The sequence below is a fragment of the Candida pseudojiufengensis genome (genome assembly GCF_024610245.1).
Source record: "Candida pseudojiufengensis strain CBS 10847 chromosome Unknown scaffold2, whole genome shotgun sequence".
In the NCBI taxonomy this organism is placed as follows: Eukaryota; Fungi; Ascomycota; class Pichiomycetes; order Serinales; family Debaryomycetaceae; genus Lodderomyces; species Lodderomyces pseudojiufengensis.
Window position 1 is genome coordinate 508,999 of NW_026261524.1, and position 22,404 is coordinate 531,402.

The 22,404-nt window shown below is 31.4% G+C and overlaps 14 protein-coding genes across 14 annotated transcripts; 8 read left to right on the forward strand and 6 right to left on the reverse strand. All coding sequences in view use genetic code 12, as the record gives it.

Annotated features, from left to right (window-relative positions):
- Positions 1–28: 28 nt before the first annotated feature.
- Positions 29–5,044, reverse strand: UBR1 (E3 ubiquitin-protein ligase; the record flags this gene model as incomplete). Its single annotated transcript, XM_051755662.1, has 1 exon — positions 29–5,044. The coding sequence occupies one exon, from the start codon at positions 5,042–5,044 to the stop codon at positions 29–31; it is 5,016 nt and encodes a 1,671-aa protein (XP_051616161.1).
- Positions 5,045–5,397: 353 nt separating this feature from the next.
- TYS1 (tyrosine--tRNA ligase) lies at positions 5,398–6,645 on the forward strand (the record flags this gene model as incomplete). Its single annotated transcript, XM_051755663.1, has 1 exon — positions 5,398–6,645. The coding sequence occupies one exon, from the start codon at positions 5,398–5,400 to the stop codon at positions 6,643–6,645; it is 1,248 nt and encodes a 415-aa protein (XP_051616162.1).
- Positions 6,646–7,354: 709 nt separating this feature from the next.
- On the forward strand, positions 7,355–8,107 carry KGF55_001122 (guanine nucleotide exchange factor; the record flags this gene model as incomplete). Its single annotated transcript, XM_051755664.1, has 1 exon — positions 7,355–8,107. One exon carries the CDS (start codon positions 7,355–7,357, stop codon positions 8,105–8,107), a length of 753 nt encoding a protein of 250 aa, XP_051616163.1.
- A 163-nt stretch (positions 8,108–8,270) lies between these two features.
- On the forward strand, positions 8,271–9,554 carry ZUO1 (zuotin; the record flags this gene model as incomplete). Its single annotated transcript, XM_051755665.1, has 1 exon — positions 8,271–9,554. The coding sequence occupies one exon, from the start codon at positions 8,271–8,273 to the stop codon at positions 9,552–9,554; it is 1,284 nt and encodes a 427-aa protein (XP_051616164.1).
- A 34-nt stretch (positions 9,555–9,588) lies between these two features.
- KGF55_001124 (uncharacterized protein) lies at positions 9,589–10,263 on the reverse strand (the record flags this gene model as incomplete). Its single annotated transcript, XM_051755666.1, has 1 exon — positions 9,589–10,263. The coding sequence occupies one exon, from the start codon at positions 10,261–10,263 to the stop codon at positions 9,589–9,591; it is 675 nt and encodes a 224-aa protein (XP_051616165.1).
- Positions 10,264–10,540: 277 nt separating this feature from the next.
- On the forward strand, positions 10,541–11,098 carry ARL1 (Arf family GTPase; the record flags this gene model as incomplete). Its single annotated transcript, XM_051755667.1, has 1 exon — positions 10,541–11,098. The coding sequence occupies one exon, from the start codon at positions 10,541–10,543 to the stop codon at positions 11,096–11,098; it is 558 nt and encodes a 185-aa protein (XP_051616166.1).
- Positions 11,099–11,183: 85 nt separating this feature from the next.
- Positions 11,184–12,476, reverse strand: TYR1 (prephenate dehydrogenase (NADP(+)); the record flags this gene model as incomplete). The annotated part of the gene is made up of 1 exon (XM_051755668.1): positions 11,184–12,476. One exon carries the CDS (start codon positions 12,474–12,476, stop codon positions 11,184–11,186), a length of 1,293 nt encoding a protein of 430 aa, XP_051616167.1.
- A 175-nt stretch (positions 12,477–12,651) lies between these two features.
- On the forward strand, positions 12,652–13,851 carry ERG8 (phosphomevalonate kinase; the record flags this gene model as incomplete). The annotated part of the gene is made up of 1 exon (XM_051755670.1): positions 12,652–13,851. The coding sequence occupies one exon, from the start codon at positions 12,652–12,654 to the stop codon at positions 13,849–13,851; it is 1,200 nt and encodes a 399-aa protein (XP_051616168.1).
- Positions 13,852–14,210: 359 nt separating this feature from the next.
- Positions 14,211–15,005, reverse strand: KGF55_001128 (uncharacterized protein; the record flags this gene model as incomplete). Its single annotated transcript, XM_051755671.1, has 2 exons — positions 14,211–14,455; positions 14,519–15,005. 2 exons carry the CDS (start codon positions 15,003–15,005, stop codon positions 14,211–14,213), a joined length of 732 nt encoding a protein of 243 aa, XP_051616169.1.
- A 601-nt stretch (positions 15,006–15,606) lies between these two features.
- On the forward strand, positions 15,607–16,695 carry HGH1 (Hgh1p; the record flags this gene model as incomplete). Its single annotated transcript, XM_051755672.1, has 1 exon — positions 15,607–16,695. One exon carries the CDS (start codon positions 15,607–15,609, stop codon positions 16,693–16,695), a length of 1,089 nt encoding a protein of 362 aa, XP_051616170.1.
- A 26-nt stretch (positions 16,696–16,721) lies between these two features.
- On the reverse strand, positions 16,722–18,314 carry TFG1 (transcription factor IIF subunit; the record flags this gene model as incomplete). The annotated part of the gene is made up of 1 exon (XM_051755673.1): positions 16,722–18,314. One exon carries the CDS (start codon positions 18,312–18,314, stop codon positions 16,722–16,724), a length of 1,593 nt encoding a protein of 530 aa, XP_051616171.1.
- A 773-nt stretch (positions 18,315–19,087) lies between these two features.
- PHO114 (Pho114p) lies at positions 19,088–20,464 on the forward strand (the record flags this gene model as incomplete). Its single annotated transcript, XM_051755674.1, has 1 exon — positions 19,088–20,464. The coding sequence occupies one exon, from the start codon at positions 19,088–19,090 to the stop codon at positions 20,462–20,464; it is 1,377 nt and encodes a 458-aa protein (XP_051616172.1).
- Positions 20,465–20,487: 23 nt separating this feature from the next.
- Positions 20,488–20,985, reverse strand: KGF55_001132 (uncharacterized protein; the record flags this gene model as incomplete). The annotated part of the gene is made up of 1 exon (XM_051755675.1): positions 20,488–20,985. One exon carries the CDS (start codon positions 20,983–20,985, stop codon positions 20,488–20,490), a length of 498 nt encoding a protein of 165 aa, XP_051616173.1.
- Positions 20,986–21,084: 99 nt separating this feature from the next.
- KGF55_001133 (glycosylphosphatidylinositol-alpha 1,4 mannosyltransferase I) lies at positions 21,085–22,257 on the forward strand (the record flags this gene model as incomplete). The annotated part of the gene is made up of 1 exon (XM_051755676.1): positions 21,085–22,257. The coding sequence occupies one exon, from the start codon at positions 21,085–21,087 to the stop codon at positions 22,255–22,257; it is 1,173 nt and encodes a 390-aa protein (XP_051616174.1).
- Positions 22,258–22,404: the final 147 nt, after the last annotated feature.

Here is a 22,404-nt window from a genome sequence, read left to right on the forward strand (position 1 = left end):
TTACCCTAATGACTTCTACGTATCATAATTAGAATATCATAAACTCACCCTCTTCCATCCACTCTTCATCATCATCCTCATCCTCATCCATCATGTCATTGGTCGGGACTGTGAAAACAGGAGCACGATTCAACAAAGCACCATTTTGCAAAGCACGCATAAAACCTGGTGAGCTTCTAGTAACAAAACTGGCTAATCCTTGGTTCAACCACAACTTATTGAGCTCCTTGAATCTAAATTTGTCTAAAGTAGCTTTACCTTTATACCTTATAGATTTTGGCTCACCATGTTTTGTCAAATAAGGTCCCGGTAGCTCAATTGCTAAAGAAGTAGTCCCTAAAGACAATGTTACTCTGAATGCATTCTTTTTAGGATCAAATGCGATGACTAGATCTGAAGCACACTCTGAATGAGCCGATCGAGGTAATATGTCTTCCCCACAAAGTAAACACTTTACAAATTTTACCACCTCATATCCTGGAAATGCAAACAAACTATCTTTGTGATCCTTCGGTAATGTAATCAATCGGATTTGACCAGGAAATTGTAAAGGTAAAAGATCAGGCAACCAACTCATATGTTCTCGAAATTTTTCATCTGAGAAGAAATCAAGGACTTCTTCAAATGTGGGAACTTGTAAGATTTTACTCAAAGGATCAATTCCGTATATATTTTTTTGGTTTTTGATTTCATCTTCCAAGTCTGAAAAGTTTGTATGACTAATAACCTCATCACCTATAAGTGAACTAAGTAAAACATCTTTGAAAATAACCAACTGTCTTAAATAAACCGAAAGAAGTTGTTGAGACATCTGATAAATATAATGACCCAGATTTTCATCAACTAGTTCTTGATGTAACAACCACCAAGTTTCACAGAACTTCTTGTATACTGGATCTTCATCGTAATTTGGAACATATTCATCAGCAAATTCTTCTTCATCTATTTCTTCAAGCGCGGTTTCAAAAAAGGAATAAATATATTGACACATTGACTGTTCAATAACATCGGATAATGGACGGCTCGAAATGAAAAACATATATAATGTACGATTGAACACGTCATCTTCATGATATTGCCAAATTCCAACTGGGTCGAAATCATAATCCAACCCTTCTGATTTGAATTTGGGTATGAGAGTTATACCTTGAATCATAGATTGCATTAAAACTTTGTTAGACTTTGGAATTTGCTTCAAAAATTGAGAATATCCTTCCACCCCATTCAAACGTGTAGTCATTTCATTCATTTGAATCGTGTTACATAATAAATTTATTAAGGTTGCATATGAAGTCTGATCTTTCCCTATGTTTTTGTAAATTTCAAACGACACTTTATGGTCAGGGGGAACCAAGCCTCTATTCATAATCTTAGTGTTTCGTTCAGATTTATAATCTTCAGGTCTTTTAAAAATTACTGATTTTTCATCAAGGTTATTGAAAGCGAACGATGGAAGGAAATATTGATAGTAATTATGACATAATGAACATTGATAATACGCTGAATCACCACCTGAGTTTCTATAGCAATCATAATGAATTCCATGACCACATGTCGACAAAACATTTCTTTGACGCAGTACGAAGGGTTCTTGAATTTGAATTTGATTCCCGTATTTAGAATCATCTTCATTAGCATAAAGGTCGTCGCTCCATATATCTGATGCTCTTTTACTCGCTACTGGGTACAATGGCCAAAAGATCGCTGGTTGTGTAGTTCCGCATAATATACCAAAAACTTTATCAAAACTTTCCTTTTCTCCACAAAGGACACAAGTTCTTGAAGAATCGGTTAGTCCCTCTTCATCTTTGGCTTCTTCCTTATATTCCTTATTTTTTTCTAAAAACTTTTCTTGACGTTTTGAATATTTCTTAAGAATTTTGTTTTTTCTTTCTTCAGCTTTTCTTTTATTTTTTTCATCATCAGATTCAAATATTTGGGTTTTGCGTTTTTTATAACTTTGAATGAACTCTTCACCAAAACAACTTACTAAATTATCAATTATTCTTAAATCGCCTTTCACCATAAGCTCAACTAAATAATCTGCTTTTTTAACTATTGGTTTTGACATTTTGGATTCTACTATTGACACTAAAAGATCACAAATTGGAATATGTAAAAAATTTTCGTTCACATAATCATTCCCATGGAGTAACTGGTCATCTAAAACTATAGCATGAATTAAATGAAGAAGATGTGGAAGGTAAGTTTCATTGGAGGAATCCACAGCAACTCTTAAAAGTTTATACATTAATTTGAAAAATGTTTTAGTCTTAGCAAAATTACCGATGGACTTATTTACAAATTCATCGGGAGATTCGATTACTCTAGGTTCTATTATCACCTGATCTTCCTTAATTTTCTTCAGCTTGGATATGGTCTTTATCAAAATGTCAGATATGACATGAAATTTTGAAGGATCTAAGAATAAACTCATAGGGTCTAAATCCAAATATACTTCTTCTTTTAGCTTGTACAAACCTGTGTCCAATAAAGTAGATGGAGCTTGATAATCAGCAATTTCCAATAAAATATCGTCAAAGTCCTCCAAACCAGTAATTTCTGAATTAAAATTGCTTTTTAAAGCAGAGTATTTTCTTGCCTTTTCACATAACTGATAAGTCAAATATTTCTTAGCGGCTTGAATTGAACTTTCTTTTGAAGACATGGAGCTAAAAGCTGACCTGTCAACTATGATATTGTATGCAAAAGAAATAAATCTTTCCACCATGGAAAAGAATCTTTCTTCATAAACTGACTCTTTGTTGTTTGTGAACCATTCATCAAATTCCCAGGTTCTTATAAACGTTTGAGTTATTTGCTCTGGCGTTTCATAAAGTGCAAATAATTGCTGTAAATAAAAATCATTTGAAAAAGTACAATCAGACATTCCTGCTCCGAAATACATTGAAGCTTGAGTTGATACTGAGTAACCATTCCGTATCCAAAAACCCACTTTAACTTGAGAACCTAAAACTATTGTTCGAAGCGAATCTTGAGCTATTTCCATCAATTTAGATTTCTCGGCAAATTTCAATCCACCATTCTTCAATAAGTATACAAAAAATGAAGTCAATACATGAACAAATGCCATTGAAGATTCACTCACTCTAGTTAAAAGAGGAACTATCTTTGATGCCACTTCTTTCACTGCGAATTCCAATTCTTCCGTCGGATATGAACTGCTAGCAATATTTTTAACGATTATTAAAATTGGAATGGAAAATATCGCGTGATACCTATAATTCAACAGTTCTTGCTCAACATGTTCTCCCGTTTTTCTCTCAAATGGTAAGTAACCTTGAAATAGTTCCAAGAATGATAACAAAGATGATAAATTATCTGGTTGCATGTAAGAACTTAAATCCAAAGAATTTGAAGCAAAGCGAAGTAAATCGAATATACCTCTAGTAACTGCACCTTTAAGTCTTCTTTGATGATGCGTTCGTTCTGGAAGTTCTTTGATAACATAATGCGCATTGACTTTTACAGCACAATTCTCTCTTACAACTCGTGTTATACCTTCTAAAACATACTTGGCACCCAAATCGCGAAGAAGAATCTTCATAGTTAACGGGCAAGTGTATAATTGAGAAGTAATTTCTGAAATCAAGTTCAACTGATCTTCCCGGTCCGATTTAGTGTAAATCATCAACATGGTTGGGTAAATTTCTGTAAATTGTTTGGCAAACTCCAGTTTCAATTCTATATTTGATACTATAATTGGAATTAATATTGAAACCAATTTTTTTCGAATACTTTTGGAGAATCTAATTTGATATAATAATAGAATTTGAAATCTTGACAATGGTTCTGTAATTGGTAAACCTGACATATTCAAAAATTTCCCATCAATTGGAATACCATTTTCATAACATGCTTTCTTCTTCTTTTCCTCATGTAATGTAGTACCAGCTAAAAATTCCGCTGGGAACACTTTAGAAAAACAAAAGTCTCGTTCAATCAATAACAGTGTGATTGCATCTCGACTCAAATTCTTGAATGATTTGCTGTTATTATTCAAAATTTCATCAAACCATTGAATAATATATTTAACAATCATTTCCCTCAAATGATCTCTAGCAGACGTTATAGTAGCTACCAACCCACCTTGTTCAACCTTCGATTTTGAGCTTAACAACTCCGTATAAGTTTTACCCTCTTTGAGTATGCAAAATCCTTCTTTATCAATCTTCTGAGCAATGCCCGTAGCTTTAGAATCGTTAAATCCAGTAGCTAATTGTATTGATCTAACTGCTTGGCCCAAATCATGATATTCGTCATTCCATAAAATCAAATACCATTTATCAGTCGAATTTATATCTCTTGCTCCACCATAATGACCGAATGGTAATAAAAAATAATTTGATAAAGATTTTTCATCTAGACTAGATTGTGGATCACTCAATATATCATGAATGATTGGTAAAGTTGAAACAGATGAATTTGTAACATCCAAAATATATTGCAAACAAATTTTGATAGTTTGATACAAACTTTCAAATGTGATATCCATACTTGAATTATCTTCTTCAGTTGTTGCACATCGACAATGTAAAGGATTCACAAATGCTTCCGGATCTCCACAATCACATACACCTCCTGAGATTCCTTGTGATTTATAAACAACAACCGTATGCAGTAAATGATCCATTTGATTAAAACAATGCATACAAAGAACACAAGTATCATCATATGCACAATCTTCACATCGATATACAGCATCCCCTGGTTGGAATAACCTAGCACATGGTTTTTCGATTGGATGTGAGTATGATGGCATTAAATATTCCTGATGATGAAATTTATAAATAATTTCCATATCATTGATATCGTAATCTTTGTTTCTTAGACTTTCTATGTAATCTCTGTCATTTGGATTTAATTTTGGAAATAATTTTGACAAATGTTTGCCATTACTTGTTGCAGAAATATATAATATTTTGAATAACCCATGATAAAGTGATGGTGAACTTTTAAATTCTACTTGTGACGGTAGGTTGACTAATAATCTCTTTAGTTTATCCTTATTCTCATCAGACATTTTGAATCAATGCTGAGTGACGAGTAATGGTTGGATGTGAAGAAATAAATATGTCTTAGTATTTATGTATATTATTATCACTTTTAAAGTTTAATTATCAGTAGACTATTATGCGAAATATATTAAAAAATAACGACAAATCTTTCGAGCGAGCCCGTGTAATTCCAAACAGTGATAACGTGAAAAACTGTCTTGCTCTCTCGTGCTACTGTTTTTTATTTTTCCCTTTTTTCTTAATTACTCTTATGACTAAAAAGTAAGAATAAAAAAGAGCGTAATTTGAATCATAAAATATTTTTCACTTAAATGTGAAACATAGTAAATCATTTCAGTTAAGAATCATCAACACGACAATGTCGGTCCAACTATCACCTCAAGAACAGTTTAATCTAATTACAAAAGGATTACAAGAAGTATTGAATGCTCAAATTATAAAAGATGTTTTGGAAAAAGAGCAAAGACCTTTAAAGATTTATTGGGGAACTGCACCAACTGGTAAACCACATTGTGGGTACTTTGTACCTATGATCAAATTAGCTCATTTTTTAAAAGCTGGCTGTGAAGTTACTGTTTTAGTCGCCGATTTGCATGCATTTTTAGATAATATGAAAGCTCCTTTAGAGGTTGTACAGTATCGTTCGAAATATTATGAATTTATTGTAAAATCCATTTTAAAATCCATTGGAGTACCTATTGACAAATTACATTTCATTGTTGGATCATCTTATCAACGAGGTGGTGATTATATTATGGATTTATTCAAATTATCAAATGTAGTTTCGCAAAATGATGCTAAAAGAGCTGGAGCAGATGTGGTCAAACAAGTCGCTAACCCATTATTGTCAGGTTTGATTTATCCATTAATGCAAGCTATTGATGAAGAACATTTGGGTGTTGATGCACAATTTGGAGGTATAGATCAAAGAAAAATATTTGTTTTAGCTGAAGAGAATTTACCAAGTTTAGGTTACAAAAAAAGAGGCCATTTAATGAATCCAATGGTTCCAGGATTAGGACAAGGTGGTAAAATGAGTGCGTCAGATCCAAATTCCAAGATAGATATTATAGAAGATCCAAAGATTGTTAAAAAGAAAATAAATAGTGCTTATTGTGCACCAGGAGAATTAAAAGATAATGGATTAATTGCATTTACAGAATTTGTAATACAACCAATAGATGAATTAAAAACTGGTAAAGATGGTTCTTTCTCATTATATATTGATAGGCCTGAAAAATTTGGTGGACCAATAAAGTATGATTCAATTGAAAGTTTAAAGAAAGATTATGAAGAAGGTAAATTATCTCCACCTGATTTGAAGACTGGAGTAGCTGATAAAATTAATGAATTATTAAAACCAATCAGAGAAGAATTTGAAAACAATAAAGAGTTTCAAGAAGCTCAAGCAAAAGGGTATCCAATTGCAACGCCAAAACAAGAGAAAAAAGTTAAAAAACCCAAAAACAAAGGAAGTAAATACCCTGGTGCTTCCGCGTCGTCAACAACAACAGATGTTGATCCTAAAACCGAGTCTGATATAGCGGCCACAGTTAGTAGTGTTGAAGAAGCAACAAGTAAACTAGATGAAGTTAAATTAGAGTAAATAGTTACTTAAATATCATATTCTAACTGGTAGCACGTTTCTATGTAAAATAAACCAATCAATTTAAAAACGAAAATAATTAATAAGAGAGAGAAAATATCTAACATACTTGGTATAACCATTGATCAACATCAGAACATCTACATATTACAATGGTATGTTTATTTAAATCAATGAGTGGATTGGGGCCATGGTATACCTGCTAGTTTCACGAAGCTAACGTCGGGAGGATCTACTTAGGTCAATCTATGAAGATACAGGATACTAACTATAATTTTCAGTCAATACTTGGTCGCTTATTGGAAAGAAACTCAATTTTTGTTGGTGGAATATTCGTTGGAGCTTTTGCATTTCAAGGATTTTTTGATTCTGCTATAAATAGTTGGTGGAATGCTCATAATCATGCTAAATTATGGTCAACTGTCAAGACTAAATTTATAGAAGGTGATGGTGATGAAGATGACGACGAATAGATACATTTACTGGAAAATCGAAACAACAACAAAAGACGCTCATGCAATAGGTAATAGATAATGGAAGTCATGTTTATTTCATGTTTATTTCATTGATATGAAATTGTAGTATTTGAATATCTCTTAAACTCTTCCTAAATAAATTATTGATAGCGAGAAATATTAAGTACAACCATTTTTTTTTAATATTACTTAACGGTGTAAACCAAACTATTTTATTTAATTCTACAACCATAATGGCAGTTATAAATCAACCAAATAGTCAGATAAAATTGACAAATGTTTCATTAGTACGAATGAAGAAGGGTAAAAAAAGATTTGAAATAGCATGTTATCAAAATAAAGTACAAGATTGGAGGTCTAAAATAGAAAAGGATTTAGATGAAGTTTTACAAATTCCTCAAGTATTCATAAATGTTTCAAAAGGACAAGTTGCGAATAATGATGATCTTCAAAAGGCATTTAATACAACTGATCAAGATCAAATCATAATGGAAATACTAAATAAAGGAGAAATTCAACTACATGAAAAAGAAAGAAATGCAAATTTACAACAAAAACAAAATGAATTTTTAACAATAATATCATCCAAATGTATAAATCCAAGATCGAAAAAAAGATATCCTCCAACAATGATAGATAAAGCGTTAGCTGAATTGAAATTTCATATAAACCCAACGAAACCAACCAAGACTCAAGCATTAGATGCAATAAAACTATTGATCGAAAAACAAATCATACCTATAGCAAGAGCCCAAATGAAAGTTAAAATATTACTCACGAAGAAAGCATATCAAAAATTATATGAAGATGAAATTAAACCTAAAATAGATCATTTAGACGAACTTGAAAATAATGGTAAAACTTATGAAATTGTTGGAATAATTGATCCTATGAATTATAGAGCTATCGTGAATCTATTAGAAGAAAAAGACATGAAGAACGAAGGCTCAATTGAAGTATTGGACATGTCCGCTATAAAAGAATAGATGATTAACGATTGATTAAGTCTCCTTGTAGATTATTCCATCTCTTTATATCTCTACGATTTTGTGTCAATTTTCCTAAATCTACTCAAAATGTGAAAAAAAAATTTGATGCAGTGAAGTAAAGTACATTTAAAGCCATACCACAACCTCATTTAGAATTAAAATGTCAATAGTATTACCATCAGGAAGTGCTGACTCGTTTAAAGCACACGGAAAATATTCTGCCCCAAATCGTCGTCCAATTGAACCTGTTGGTCGTTACTTTTTAGCACATGCGTCTAGAACTTTGAGAGGACATACATGGTCAGAGTTTGAAAAATTAGAAGCTGAAAAAAATGTTAAACAAATAGAGACAAACGAAGATGAAGATTTAGGAGATGAAGAACAAAGTGAAGAATTATTAGAACATGACCCAAGAGAATGGAAAACGGCAGATTTGTATGCAGTTTTAGGGTTATCACATTTAAGATATAAAGCAAATGAAGATCAAATTAGAAGAGCTCATAGAAAACAAGTATTAAAACATCATCCTGACAAAAAATCTGCAAGTGGTGGATTAGAGCATGATTCATTTTTCAAAATTATTCAAAAAGCATTTGAAGTTATGTTGGACCCAACTAAAAGGAAACAATATGATTCAGTTGATACTGCAAAAGATCCACAACCACCTTCATCAAAATCAAAATATGACTTTTTCGAAGTTTGGGGCCCTATCTTTGAAAGTGAAGGTAGATTTTCATCTAAACAACCAGTACCTCAATTAGGTTCACAAGATGCTTCAAAAGAGGAAGTTGATAAATTTTATAATTTTTGGAATAAATTTGATTCTTGGAAAACATTTGAATTTAAAGATGAAGACGTACCTGATGATACAGCAAATAGAGATCATAAACGTTATATTGAACGTAAAAATGTAGCTGCAAGAAAAAAATTTAAACAAGAAGACAATAAAAGACTCATTGAGCTTGTTGAAAGAGCTTATAGTGAAGATCCAAGAATCAAAAAGTTTAAAGAAGAAGCTAAAAAGGCAAAAGCAGCTAAGAAATGGGATAAAGAAGCAGATTCGAGAAAAGCTGCTGAAGAAGCTGCTGCCAAAAAAGCTGCCGAGGAAGCTGCTGCTAAAAAGGCAGCAGAAGAGGCCGCATCAGCTAAAGCTGATTCCAAAAAGGCTAAGGAAGCAGCAAAAGCAGCTAAAAAGAAAAATAAAAGAAATATTAGAGCTGCTGCCAAAGATAATGATTATTTCGGAGATTCAGCTAAAAGTGCTGACATTGATGCTGATCTCGAATTGATTATTGAAAAATTTGATGATGTAAAATTAGGAGAAGTTGCAAATAAATTGAAAGGAGCTGATGCAACAACCGCAAAAGCTACTATTGATGAAGCAGCCAAAGAATTAATAGCTGTTGGTGCATTACAAGCCAATTATTTGAAATATTTTAATTAGATACAATCTTATAATTTTTATTGTAATATATAAACTATACAGTTGCATCAGTACTACTATCATTATCATTATCATCATCAGGAATATCTATTTTATGTTTCAATGGTAACGCCTTAAGATGGTAATGTTCTTTCCTTTTCTCTTCAAACCTTTTATGTCTTTCTTCAGCAGTCAATTGCTCTTCTTGTGGTTCTTTCTCTTCATCTTCATCTCCTTCGTCATCCTGATTAGGATCCTTGATTACTTCACTTCCATGTAATGATGATTCATTCTTATTGTCATTGTCTAATTTATCATACTCTCCTTCTCCCAAGTCAAATTGTGGTATATCTTCATCTCCATTATTTTGATCTTCATCATCTTTATAATATTCACCTTCAGGATTAAAACCACCTTCATAAGGAGTTTTTGGTTCATCTATCTTCATAGTTGCCGATTTTTCTTGTTCATTCTTGTATATATTCAATTCATCCCATTTCAAATGTTCCGGTTTGGATTCATCAGGATCATCTGATTCCCCTAGTTCTTTCTTCTTTTGAGCTATTTTGGCTCTAATTTCATCTCCTTTTGAAGAATCAGAATTTAATTTTGCATTTAATCTTGTATTTTTTATAACTTCTTGTCTATCTAATTTATCTTGTAGTTGTTGTGCGCGCAGCTGCTCTGATGTTGAGTTATTCCTTAATATTCCCTTTGGGTGTTCTGACATTGTAGTTTGTAATCTTAATTTGTTATGTTAATATGGGGATATATTTTTATGAATTGTTTTGGTGATATCAATTATGTCATAGAATAATCAATGAATGTCGGAAATATAAAAATCATGACGTTCTTTAAATTCATGTGACACCAACTCACAATATTTTAAATAATACATCTATTTTTACGATCAGATCAATACATTTAGCGGTCTATCAACTTATAAAACTTGTCAAAGTCTGCATTCATACCTTTACTACAAACAATTCAAAACCTCATAACAGACAATGGGCCAAGCGTTTAGTTTTGCGAATATATTTGGTAAACTATGGGGTATACAAAAGGAAATAAGAATACTTATACTAGGATTAGATGGTGCAGGTAAAACAACAATATTATATAGATTACAAATGGGAGAAGTAGTAACTACAAAGCCAACAATAGGATTTAACGTGGAGACATTAAAGTATAAAAATATCACATTGAACATATGGGATTTAGGTGGTCAAACTTCCATAAGACCTTATTGGAGATGTTATTATAGTAATACGTCAGCAGTAATATTCGTTGTTGATTCAACAGATAAAGATAGAATAGATACTGCTTGTAAAGAATTACATACTATGTTAAAAGAAGAAGAATTACAAGATTCAGCGTTATTAGTTTTTGCAAATAAACAAGATCAAAATGGGGCAATGTCAGCAGCAGAAGTTTCACAAGCTTTGAATCTAACCGATTTGAAAGATAGAAGTTGGAGCATTGTTGCTTCTAGTGCAATAAAGGGGGAAGGATTGAATGAAGGGTTGGATTGGCTAATGGATGTAATTAAGGATGAACAAATGTAAATAATGTAATAGAATATGTAACACTGAAACAAGTAAGGTGTTTAATGCAATAAATGAAAAAAATTCAAAAGTTGAAATTAACTATTTAAGTATTATTATTTTCCCTTTCTTTTACTCTTTCTAATATTGTTTTTATCATTTCATTACCTATAGCATTAGCTTCTTGAAACATCGGTTGAAAAAAAGCTTGAGTCTTTTCAAATTCATCTTTATATAAATTAAAATTTCCAAATTTTATAATTTTAGCCCATGATTCAGCAGCTAACGTAAAATGTAAGTCATCTTGTCTAAAACTTGTGTCTGTTGCAGCAACATTTATACTTTCCTCCAATAAACCAGTAGTACAAAATACGTATTCAGTCACTCCTAAAAAGATTCTGAATAATGGAGTGGAACATATTATGTGATCATATGGTACTATTCCAAGATTATACCAACTATCAGCTATAGCCAAAAGCGATAAATGTGAATTGGGCTGTTTTCCTTCTGGTGGTGTTTTACTCAATGAAAATTTCTCCAAGATGTTATCATCTAATAGTAAATTATGATTATTTATATGCTTGAAGACAAATCTTTTAACTTTTTGCATTCGATCATTCAATTCTTGCTTTTTTCCCTGAATCATTAACGTAAATATTTCTGTCGTGGATTTTGAATATTGTAATACTTGCTCATGAGCTGAAGGATTTGTTATAGCTAATCCTGCATATACATGCCATTTATTTGAAAATATTCGTAATGATATATTTATTTTAGCATTTTCAATACCTCCAATCCATTTTGGAGTTTCCCAAGGATATTGAAACATTGATTTCCATGCCACTCCCATTGATAAAAATGCAGCGTGGGTCACTGCTTGTGTATCCGCTGTTATTCTATCATGCTCTTTAGCTGTTAAGATGACCATTTTTGATTTCAAGCATGCTACTATACCTTTGACTAGCTCTAATGACTTTTCGGATGATCTATGCGGTATTAGAACCAAGGGTTGACCTGTCGTATTGACTTTCGGTCCATGTAATGAATGTATAGATACTATTTCCGTATCTTCTGGTAAATATTTTTCAAAAGCAGCAATTTCTGGAGCTTTACAAGATGTTTGACCACCAACTATTGCACCATACTTAGTGGATGGACCGTAGATGGAAACAATTCTATCTATATTTTCAGCTTCAACACTGTAAATTATATAGTCTGCTTCTCTTGATACCAAATGACCATTTTTTCTGATCTCGAATTTTTCATTTTGATATTTGTCTAGTAGTGGTTCATAATTCTCTTCACGATCACATCCAATTACTGACCACCCGGCTTCACTGAATCTTCTTGCATAAAGAAGACCCATATCACCTAGTCCAATAATTCCAATTTTCGTCATTATTCTTCGTTGCTGAGTTGGTATAGTAGTAGATGTTGATGTTCTTTTTGGTGTTGTTGTTGCATGATTTAAGATCGCGATAATGCAAAATCTGATTTAAAAATTTCTGGTAACTGATTCGTATTTTTTTAAGTTTCCTAAAATATACGAGATTTTTCAATCAACAATAACGTTTATGTCTCAAGCATTCAGTGCTCCAGGAAAAGCTTTATTAGCTGGTGGTTATTTGGTGTTGGATCCTATATATGATGCGTATGTTATAGCGTTATCATCACGTATGCATGCAGTGTTAGAGTCACAACCAACTCAAAATTATTCATCTATAGTTGTTAAATCACCTCAATTTGACGGCGAATGGGAATACCTAGAATCCACAGAGATCAATAATAAGAAGAATCCATTTGTACAAGCATCAATAACTACCATTTTATCCTATGTCAGACCGACCACGAATTACAATTTACATATCACGATATATTCCGATCCTGAATATCATTCAAATGAAGGTACTATAATTAAAAAATCATACAATGGTAAAAAATCATTTCATTACCATAATACACAGATAAACGAAGTACCAAAAACTGGATTGGGTTCATCAGCTGGATTAGTTGCGGTACTAGTAACGTCACTAATGTCATTTTTCAAACCTGGAAGTTCCATCGAAATATTACATAACTTATCACAAATTGCACATTGTTTAGCTCAACAAAAAATAGGCTCGGGGTTTGATGTAGCTGCAGCAATATATGGATCAATAAAGTATCGAAGATTTCAACCGGATATAGTAAACAAAGTGTTAGAGTCTGATTTGGAGCCCAATTTGTTGAAGTCAACGGTCGAATCTAAGTGGGATTTTGTACACGAGTCATGTGCATTACCTGCTGAAGTCAAGCTATTAATGGGCGATGTTAATGGGGGATCAGAAACTCCCAAAATGGTATCTAAGATATTACAATGGAAGAAGGATAAACCAGAGGAGAGTGAAATAATATATAATTCATTAAAAGAAGCTAACACTAGTTTTATTAAAGCAGTCACTGAAGTAAACCTCGAAGATATCAAAAAATCATTATTGCAGATTAGAAAGGGATTACGAGACTTAACTTTAAAAGCAAATGTTCCAGTTGAACCAATCGAACAAGCACAGTTATTAGATCGATTGAGTGAGCTACGTGGTTGCTTAGGTGGAACTGTACCAGGTGCAGGTGGATATGATGCAATAGCTATATTAGTTTTAGCTGATTCCGAGAAAGATATTAGGAAAGAAACATCAATTAATCTGGAGAAGTACAATAATGTTAACTGGTTAAATATTCATGAGGAAGCCGATGGAATTAAAATTGAGAATGCAGAAGATTATATTGGTTTATAGAATTTACATATAATCTGTTCACTTATAAAGGGTTTCAAATTTGATTTTGTGTAACTGATTAAACATTATTTTTTTGGTCCACATGTTTCAAAATTTAGTATCTTCGGTGAAATTAAATTTGAGCAATAATTTAAATCGTTTTCAAGATCCTAGTGATAGCTAGTAGCATTGCGATATTAAATTTCCAAGCATTGATACTATTAGCCGCCAGCTTCAAATTTGAAATTGTAGAAGAATTTAGCTGGTTTTTAGTATTAAGTAAAAGAATAGAGAGTTATAGGTAGAAATTAACTTGTAGAAAAATCTTGTAGCATTATATATCTAAGTATCCTTCAAGCTAGTTTCTATATCTATCTAACTTATAATCTAGAATTAATTAAATCCACATTTTTGAAAAAAGCGATAGTATTGGCAATAGCTCTTTCTTTTGAATATTTCACAATTAAATCATCTGGAGAGCCTCTAACAACAAATCCATGACTAACATGAGAAAATAAATCAATTTGATATCTAGCTTTGATCTCTACCAATTTTACTTCTGATTTGTGTCTTAATTCAGTTGTAAAAATTGGATCTGTTTCTGCAGCTTGAATTGTAATTGGGACTAAAAAGGTGTAATTGTTAGTACTGTAGTTCAATTTATCATTTATCTAGAGATATAACGTACCATTGAGATCTGCAACTTCTTCAATCGTGACAAAACTTGGATGCATAATTGATATAACGTCAAACAAAGGACTTTTAGAAGATGCATTAATAATTGCATATTTGGCACCGAAACAAAAACCTACACCGGCTAAAAATTTTGGTTTCAATTCATTTTTAACTTTACTAACAAACCCTTCAACAATTGGGTTAGTGATTTCTGGGGTATGACTTTTTAACCAGATTTGTAAATCATCACCATCTTTAATTGGATCTCCCTTTAATATGTCTGGAATCAAAACTTTGAACCCGGCTTTTGAAAATTCATCAGCAATCAATAACACATTATTGAGTTCATTACCATGTATATCAGTTAATATAATTAGAATTTGTTCTGACTCTCCAACTGTGTATGTTTTCAATCCCAATAATTCTTTATGGACTCCAATTGGTTTACCTTCATGTAAAGTTGAGCTCACACAACATTCTCCCGGTGGATGACTAGCCATGTCTGATATGGTCTTAATTTATAATGATAAGTTGTTAAATTGTCAAGAATTGAGGAAGTAGAAGTATATAAATAAAGAGAAAAAATTTAAAATATTTGTATTGAAATTTGTTGAACTACTCGAAACTCCTGATAACGGCACGGACTTTCTCAAACAATTTATGTTCAGGCCAAAACTTAAGCCACTGTAATTTGATGAATTGTAAAACAAAGAATAAATATACGCTTCAATTCAACTAAGAATTCGTAAATATCGACAATAATACCGACGTTGGGCTGAACAAATTACTAATCAAATTTAAGATAAAACTCCGAATATATTGATATTAGATCGAAGTTAATGATAACTTATCAAGGAAGTCAGTAATGTTGACGATGTAAGAACTATCTCTTTCCCTCATACTAGCCACAGATACAATAATAAACGTTCCTATTCGTAGGTCAAAGCGTTATAACTCAAGATTTCAATAATAAAAGAAAGAGCTTATCAGAACACGCATTACATCATTGATTGAAATCGGAATTATAATTTTAATTTTTTTTTTTTTTTTAGCTGCAAAATCATCTCTTCTAACAAACAAACCTGAACAATTTATATCATAATGCCAACTGAGTTAGAAGAATTAGTAGGATTTTTGCATTCACCGCAACCAGCAGTGGTTCAAATTGCATTAGACAACTTGGTACAATTTTCAACTGGGCCTAATCAAAATATCTTTTCATATGATAATTACGAAGCCATCAATGATTTGAAGAGGTTGAGCAAATCAGATAGTAAGACTTTAGTAAATCAATCAATTACAATATTAGCAAACTTGTGTGAAGATGTATTAATAAGGAATTTAATAGTTGAGGATTTTGAATACCTAAAATTCTTAGTTTCAAAAATAGTCAATTTAAAAAACACTAATGCCGATATAATGTGTATACTATTGACTAATCTAGCGAAAAATGATTCAATTAATAATATACTTGACGTTGAAATAACGTTGAATGAGGAAGAGAAAAACATATTTCCATCTTCTAGAGTTATTAATTGTCTAATGGATTGTTTCGTGAAAGGAAATGATCAAAAATTAAATAATTATGCAAATTTTGATTATCTTGCCTACTTTTTTGCAGATTTGTCAAGATTTCAACAAGGTAGGTCATATTTTATAGAAGAACAATCATATGATAATGTTGTTCCTTTATCGAAGTTATTAGTATTTACAGAAAAGTATGAGGATAAAATAAGAAGAGAAGGAGTAGCTTCAACTATTAAAAACTCATTATTTGATACAAACGCTCACATGAGGTTACTTACCGATCCGAAGATTAACATCTTACCATTTATACTATTACCTTTAGCTGGTCCCGAAGAAATTGATGAAGATGAGGTGTTTGACTTACCTGATGAATTACAATTATTACCACCAGATAAACAAAGAGAACCATTAGCTGGTATTCAATGCATACATTTAGAATCATTATTATTACTATGTACTACAAAACCAGCTAGAGAATATCTTAGAGAAAAAAGAGTATATTCCATAGTTAGAGAATTACATAAGGTAAGTAATGTTGAAGAAGTTACTGATTTATGTGATAGAGTTGTACAAATGTTGCAAAGAGATGAAGCACCAGATAATGCTGAAATCGAGGCAATTGAAAGTGACGAAGATGATGATAAAATCGTTGAAATTGTATAAACCTACCATGCATCCTATATAATTTATTACTCTTTTAATACTAATTTACCATCAACTAATTTCAAGTTTTGTTTGACTATAGCAATTATACGTTGCTTGTTATCTGGATGAGCACTGACTCTACTTTTTAAGCCAACTAATAACTCTTTTGTGGTTAATGGTCTATCTCGTACGATATCAAGAACGTCTTTCACTGTAACCAACAATGAGTCAGGACCAGGGTTATTCAAATCATCTTCCGTAATTGCGGTATTTACAACTGGCGCTGGTGAAGGTGAACGTTCTTTCGATGGGGTCTTTTCCAATTTGATTCGTTTAAAAGGTGCAGACAAATCTGGTTTTCTACCATTTGGAAGCCAATCTCCAAAAGGTAATGTCTCTAGGAACTCTTTAGGTGCTTTCACTAAAACAAACCCATCTCCAATGTCTTTCGCGCTAATTGTTCTTTGATATTGTTGCGGTTGTAACGGTTCATCTTCACCTGGTTCCGTCTTAACTTTAATTTCTGATTCACTTTCTTCATCACTTTCTAAATCTGATTTAGATAAATATTGTTGACCTTCTTGTTCATCTTCATCACTATCATATATGCCACCTTCTCTTTTATTCAATACTTTTCTCAATTTTTTACCTTCTTTATCCACTTTTCTTGATTTTTCAGTTTCAAAAAGATCATCTAAATCATCATCTGCTTCTTCTTCAGCATTGAAATGAGCAGCTTTCAACATTTCTTTTTTAACTTTACGCTCTGATAATTTATTTTCTTCTTCATCTCCATCCATAATCGGAGCTTCTTCATCATCTGCAAATTCTTCTTCAAAATCCAAATCATCATGATCTGAATCTCGCTCATTTACTGCACCTCCTGTAACAGTTCTCATATTATTACTTGCTGTTCGAAAACTTTTTTTAAATCTTTGATCTGGAATTCCTTCCTGTATCGAGTCTTCTTCCATATGTTTCATAAGCCAACGTGGTATATTACTTTCACTCATTTTGGCTTCAGCTTCTTCAATCGTCAATGTGGCATATCTATTTCTTGGAGCAAATCTATATGACTTTTCAACAGGTATTAATTTGAAACCATTCTTATCAAATACAAATAGAGCTTGTTCATTGGAAGGGGCCTCATAACTTGATGTGAATACATTATCACCAGTATAATCTTCTAGTATCCATGGGAAATGTTCTTCGTAACGAAGTTTTCTCTTAGCATCATCCATTAAATTTATTTGTTTAGTCTTACGTTTGAAAAGACTTTTTTTACCTCTACGAGCTCCTCCATCTGGTGCAATTTTACTTTGCTCTGCATCTGGTGTTTGTGCTTTAGGTTTTGATTGATCTTCTTGATCTTGTTGAGCTTTCTCTCGTTCTATTTCCTCTTTTTTCCTTGCTTCTTCTTCTTGTCTCTCCTTTTTACGTTGTTCTTGTTCTTTTCTAGATAGATGAAAACTAATATTTCTAGGATCTTTCCGACTCATATACACTGGTCTTTGGAATTTATCAAAATTTATTTCATTTTTGGAGCTGAATTTAAAAATATGAGTTCTAACATCTTTTAAATCATCTTCTGTTGGAGCAAATAACGGTATCTCTTTCCATTGTTCTGAATCGCTCATATGATTTGGTGTTGTGTCTATGCTAAAATGGTCTAAGTAAATACGGTAGGTGCTAGGAGATAATCACGTAGTGATTGTGAGGTGAACAATGATGGATAATGAATGACTGACGACTTGATCGGTATAAAGTAACACTCTTGATTTTTTTTTGTGTCTTACATTTTTTTTTTTTGATATCATTGTTAGTACGACACTCAAATCGATAAGATTGTGATTATAGCTTGAAAACTAAGCAGTATATCATTGATATTTGCAACTTCATAATGTTGATTAGACCATCTTCATGTTTTGTAACCATAAACACGTGTTACACATGATCTCATTCATAACTCTTGCTAAGAAATGTTAAAGCTCCCTCGATGTAGAATTCAACCGCAGCCTCTGATTTCTGAACAAGTTCCAAATACAAATTGTTAGGTAGTAGATACCATACGTGATTAGTAAAAGTTTGTGAATAGTGTTTATCAGAAACAATGAAATACCTAAAATGAAAAAAAATTTAAGTCGTTTCAAAATTTGGTGATATTAAACCCCCTTAATTTTTCAATTAACCAAACCATTATGTAACGTGTGTGTATACATTGTATAACAACTAACCAAACCAATTTTTAAAAATTTCACTAGATGAATAAATGTTTTAATTGTCCGATTCATTTCATAACCAAGTTGATAAATTGCCCCACGTGATAGCCAGTATCTATATATAATCGTTGAAATAATCATTGAAATCATTGTTAACAACTGAATTATCAAGAAGCAACAGTCGTTAAACCATGGTTTCATTCCCGAAAGTGCTAAATTCGAACTTATTACTAGTCGCTCAATCCATATTTCAGGATCTTGCAACTCCTCAACAAGCTTCAAATGATCAATATCTGATAATAAATTTCTTAGGTGGTTCAGGTCCATATAAACAAGGTTCAAGGTATGGTATAAGTATAGATATTCCAAATGGTTGTTCTGTTGAACAAGTTCAAATGATATCAAGACATGGAGAAAGATTTCCAAGTAAAGGAGATGGTCAATTTTTTGATACTATAATGGAAAGTTTTAAAAGTTATGGACAACCATTTAAAGGTGATTTATCATTTTTAAATAATTATGAATATTTTGTAAAAGATAAAGATTATTATGAGAAGGAAACATCACCAACAAACTCAGAAGGAACTTATGCAGGAACTTCAAATGCATTGAGACATGGAACTTACTTTAGGCAAAGATATAATGATTTATACGATAATACTACAACTTTCACAGTATTTACAAGTAATTCTGGTAGATGTTATCAAACAGCAAATTATTTTGCTAGAGGGTTTTTAGGAGATACTTATAATGAAGATGATGTTGAAATAGTTGTAATTGACGAAGATAAAAAAATGGGAGGTAATTCATTAACACCAAGGTATGCATGTAATGCATTAAATAATATAAATAATGATCATATAAGTAATCAATTTGATAAAAGTTATTTACAAGATATTTTAAATCGTTGGTTAGTTGATAATCCTGGATTAAATTTAACTACTAATCAAGTATCTGGTTTATTTTTATGGATTGCATTTGAATTAAATGTTCGTGGTTCATCACCATTTTCAGATTTATTTACTAATGAAGAATATATAAAAAATGGATATAGAAATGATTTAGTAAATTATTATTCAATTGGTCAAGGTAACAATTTGAGTATAGTAGTAGGATCACCATTAGTTAAAGCATCCCTTAGATTATTACAAGAATCAGATCAAAAAATTATTCCAATGTTTACTCATGATACAGATATGGAATTTTATTTTTCATCATTAGGATTAATTAATCCAGAAAAGGATTTACCAACTGATCATGTTCAATTTCCAAATCCATATAGTGCAGCAGAACTTTTTCCTCAAGGTGGTAGAACATATTTGGAAAAATTGAAATGTGGTTCAAATCAATATATTAGATTTATAATGAATGATGCTGTATTACCTTTTCCTGGTTGTCAAAATGGTATAGGATTTTCATGTGAATTCAATCAATATATTGAGTTAATTAATTCAAGAATGAAAAATGTTGATTATGGTAAGCAATGTAATGTCACCGGACCTGCTGATTTGACATTCTTTTGGGATTATAAACAACAACATTATGATGCACCTTTGATTGATCAATAGAATTTGTAGAATACAAAAGTTGTTTAATTACCTTCTTTCTCTTTCACCTTTTCCCATGGTTTTACTCTTTGTTGCTTTTGAGATTCCGATCCTTGATCAGTTAAAACTGTATCAGGTATGTCTTTGATCCCTGGAACAGGTTTACCAGACATAATTAATTCAGCTAAATTTTGATAATTTGAAGAATATGGAGGATCATCATTTGTTGTAGTTGAATCTTCAAATTCTTCGATCTCCTCAATTTTATTATCCTTTTTAAATTTATCACCATTGTGAATCTTCCAGTCTTCAAAGTCTTCAAGATTTAGAATATGACCTGTTTGTTGACAGAAAAAAAAGGATTTAGCTTGATTGATTAATTGAGTTTGATCGAGTGACAGGATAGTAGGTTGTTGGTTTTGTTCTTTTAAGCTCTCTTTATATGACTCCAAAATTTTTGATAATCCTTTTTGAAATTCATTATTTGAATCCCAATCATAATTGAGGTATTGTTTGTACACTTCTTCTTGTGGATTTGACATATTGTTGAAGAAATAAATCTGATTTTTGTTGCAAATTATATTTTGTTTACTTTTATTTTCAATTTTTCAAGTTTTTCAATTCATGATTTGAGATCAACAATGTTAAATGTCTCCACAATCATTACATTAGCAGTGTTACTACGAATTGGTTTCTTTTTATTTGGATTATATCAAGATAAACATATGCCGGTGAAATACACGGATATAGATTACATGGTTTTTACAGATGCTTCAAAATATGTTTATCAAGGTCAATCACCATATCTTAGGGAAACTTATAGATATACTCCACTTTTGTCTTGGATGATTTTACCAATAAATTGGGAAGGGGTTTGGTTTCACTTTGGTAAAATCTTATTTATGATTAGTGATTTAATCACAGGGGTACTTATTATCAAATTATTACAAAAGAATAAATTGAGTAAGAAGAAGATACTAATTTTGAGTTCAATATGGTTACTAAATCCTATGGTGATCACAATAAGTACAAGAGGTTCATCAGAAAGTGTATTAACGGTAATGATCATGCTGTCTTTATACTACTTGATCAATGATAAAATCAAACTATCAGCATTTTGGTTCGGTTTAGCTGTACATTTCAAAATATATCCAATAATTTATTTACCATCAATTGCTTTATATTTGTCTAAGTCCGGATCAATTGTTAATTTACCCATACTCAAACTTACAACATACAAAAATTTACAATTTATATCATTTACAATAGTTGCATTTTTGAGTTTAAATGGAATATCGTACTTTATTTATGGATATGAATTCATAGAGAACTCGTATCTATATCATATCACAAGATTAGATCACAGACATAATTTTTCGGTATACAATGTTCTACTATATTATAAATCAAGTTTACCATCAACAACTAACATAGACATTGAAAAATTAGCATTTTTACCACAATTATTATTATCTGCTATAATAATCCCATTAATTTTAGCTAAAAAGGACTTATTATCATGTTTATTCATTCAAACTTTCACATTTGTTACATTCAATAAAGTAATAACTTCACAATATTTTATTTGGTTTTTAATATTCCTACCACATTTTATAAGTAAAACCAAATTAACTTGGTATAATGGGTTTTTTTTATTAAGTTTGTGGATAATAACTCAAGCTATTTGGTTGTTTAATGCATATCAATTAGAATTTTTGGGTATAAATAATTTTGATTATAATTTGTTTTATTCATCGATAATGTTTTATTTGAGCAATTGTTGGTTAATTAATCAATTTATAGGTAGTTTATAGACATTGTAATGAATCAATCTATTATGTTTAGCTGCAAAATGAAACATTGAGTCCATTTGGTAGTAATGAGTCCGTAAATTTACATCTTCGCGATATCTGATCTAGAATTATTCACAACCATCTGATTAGAAACAAAACAACTACAAC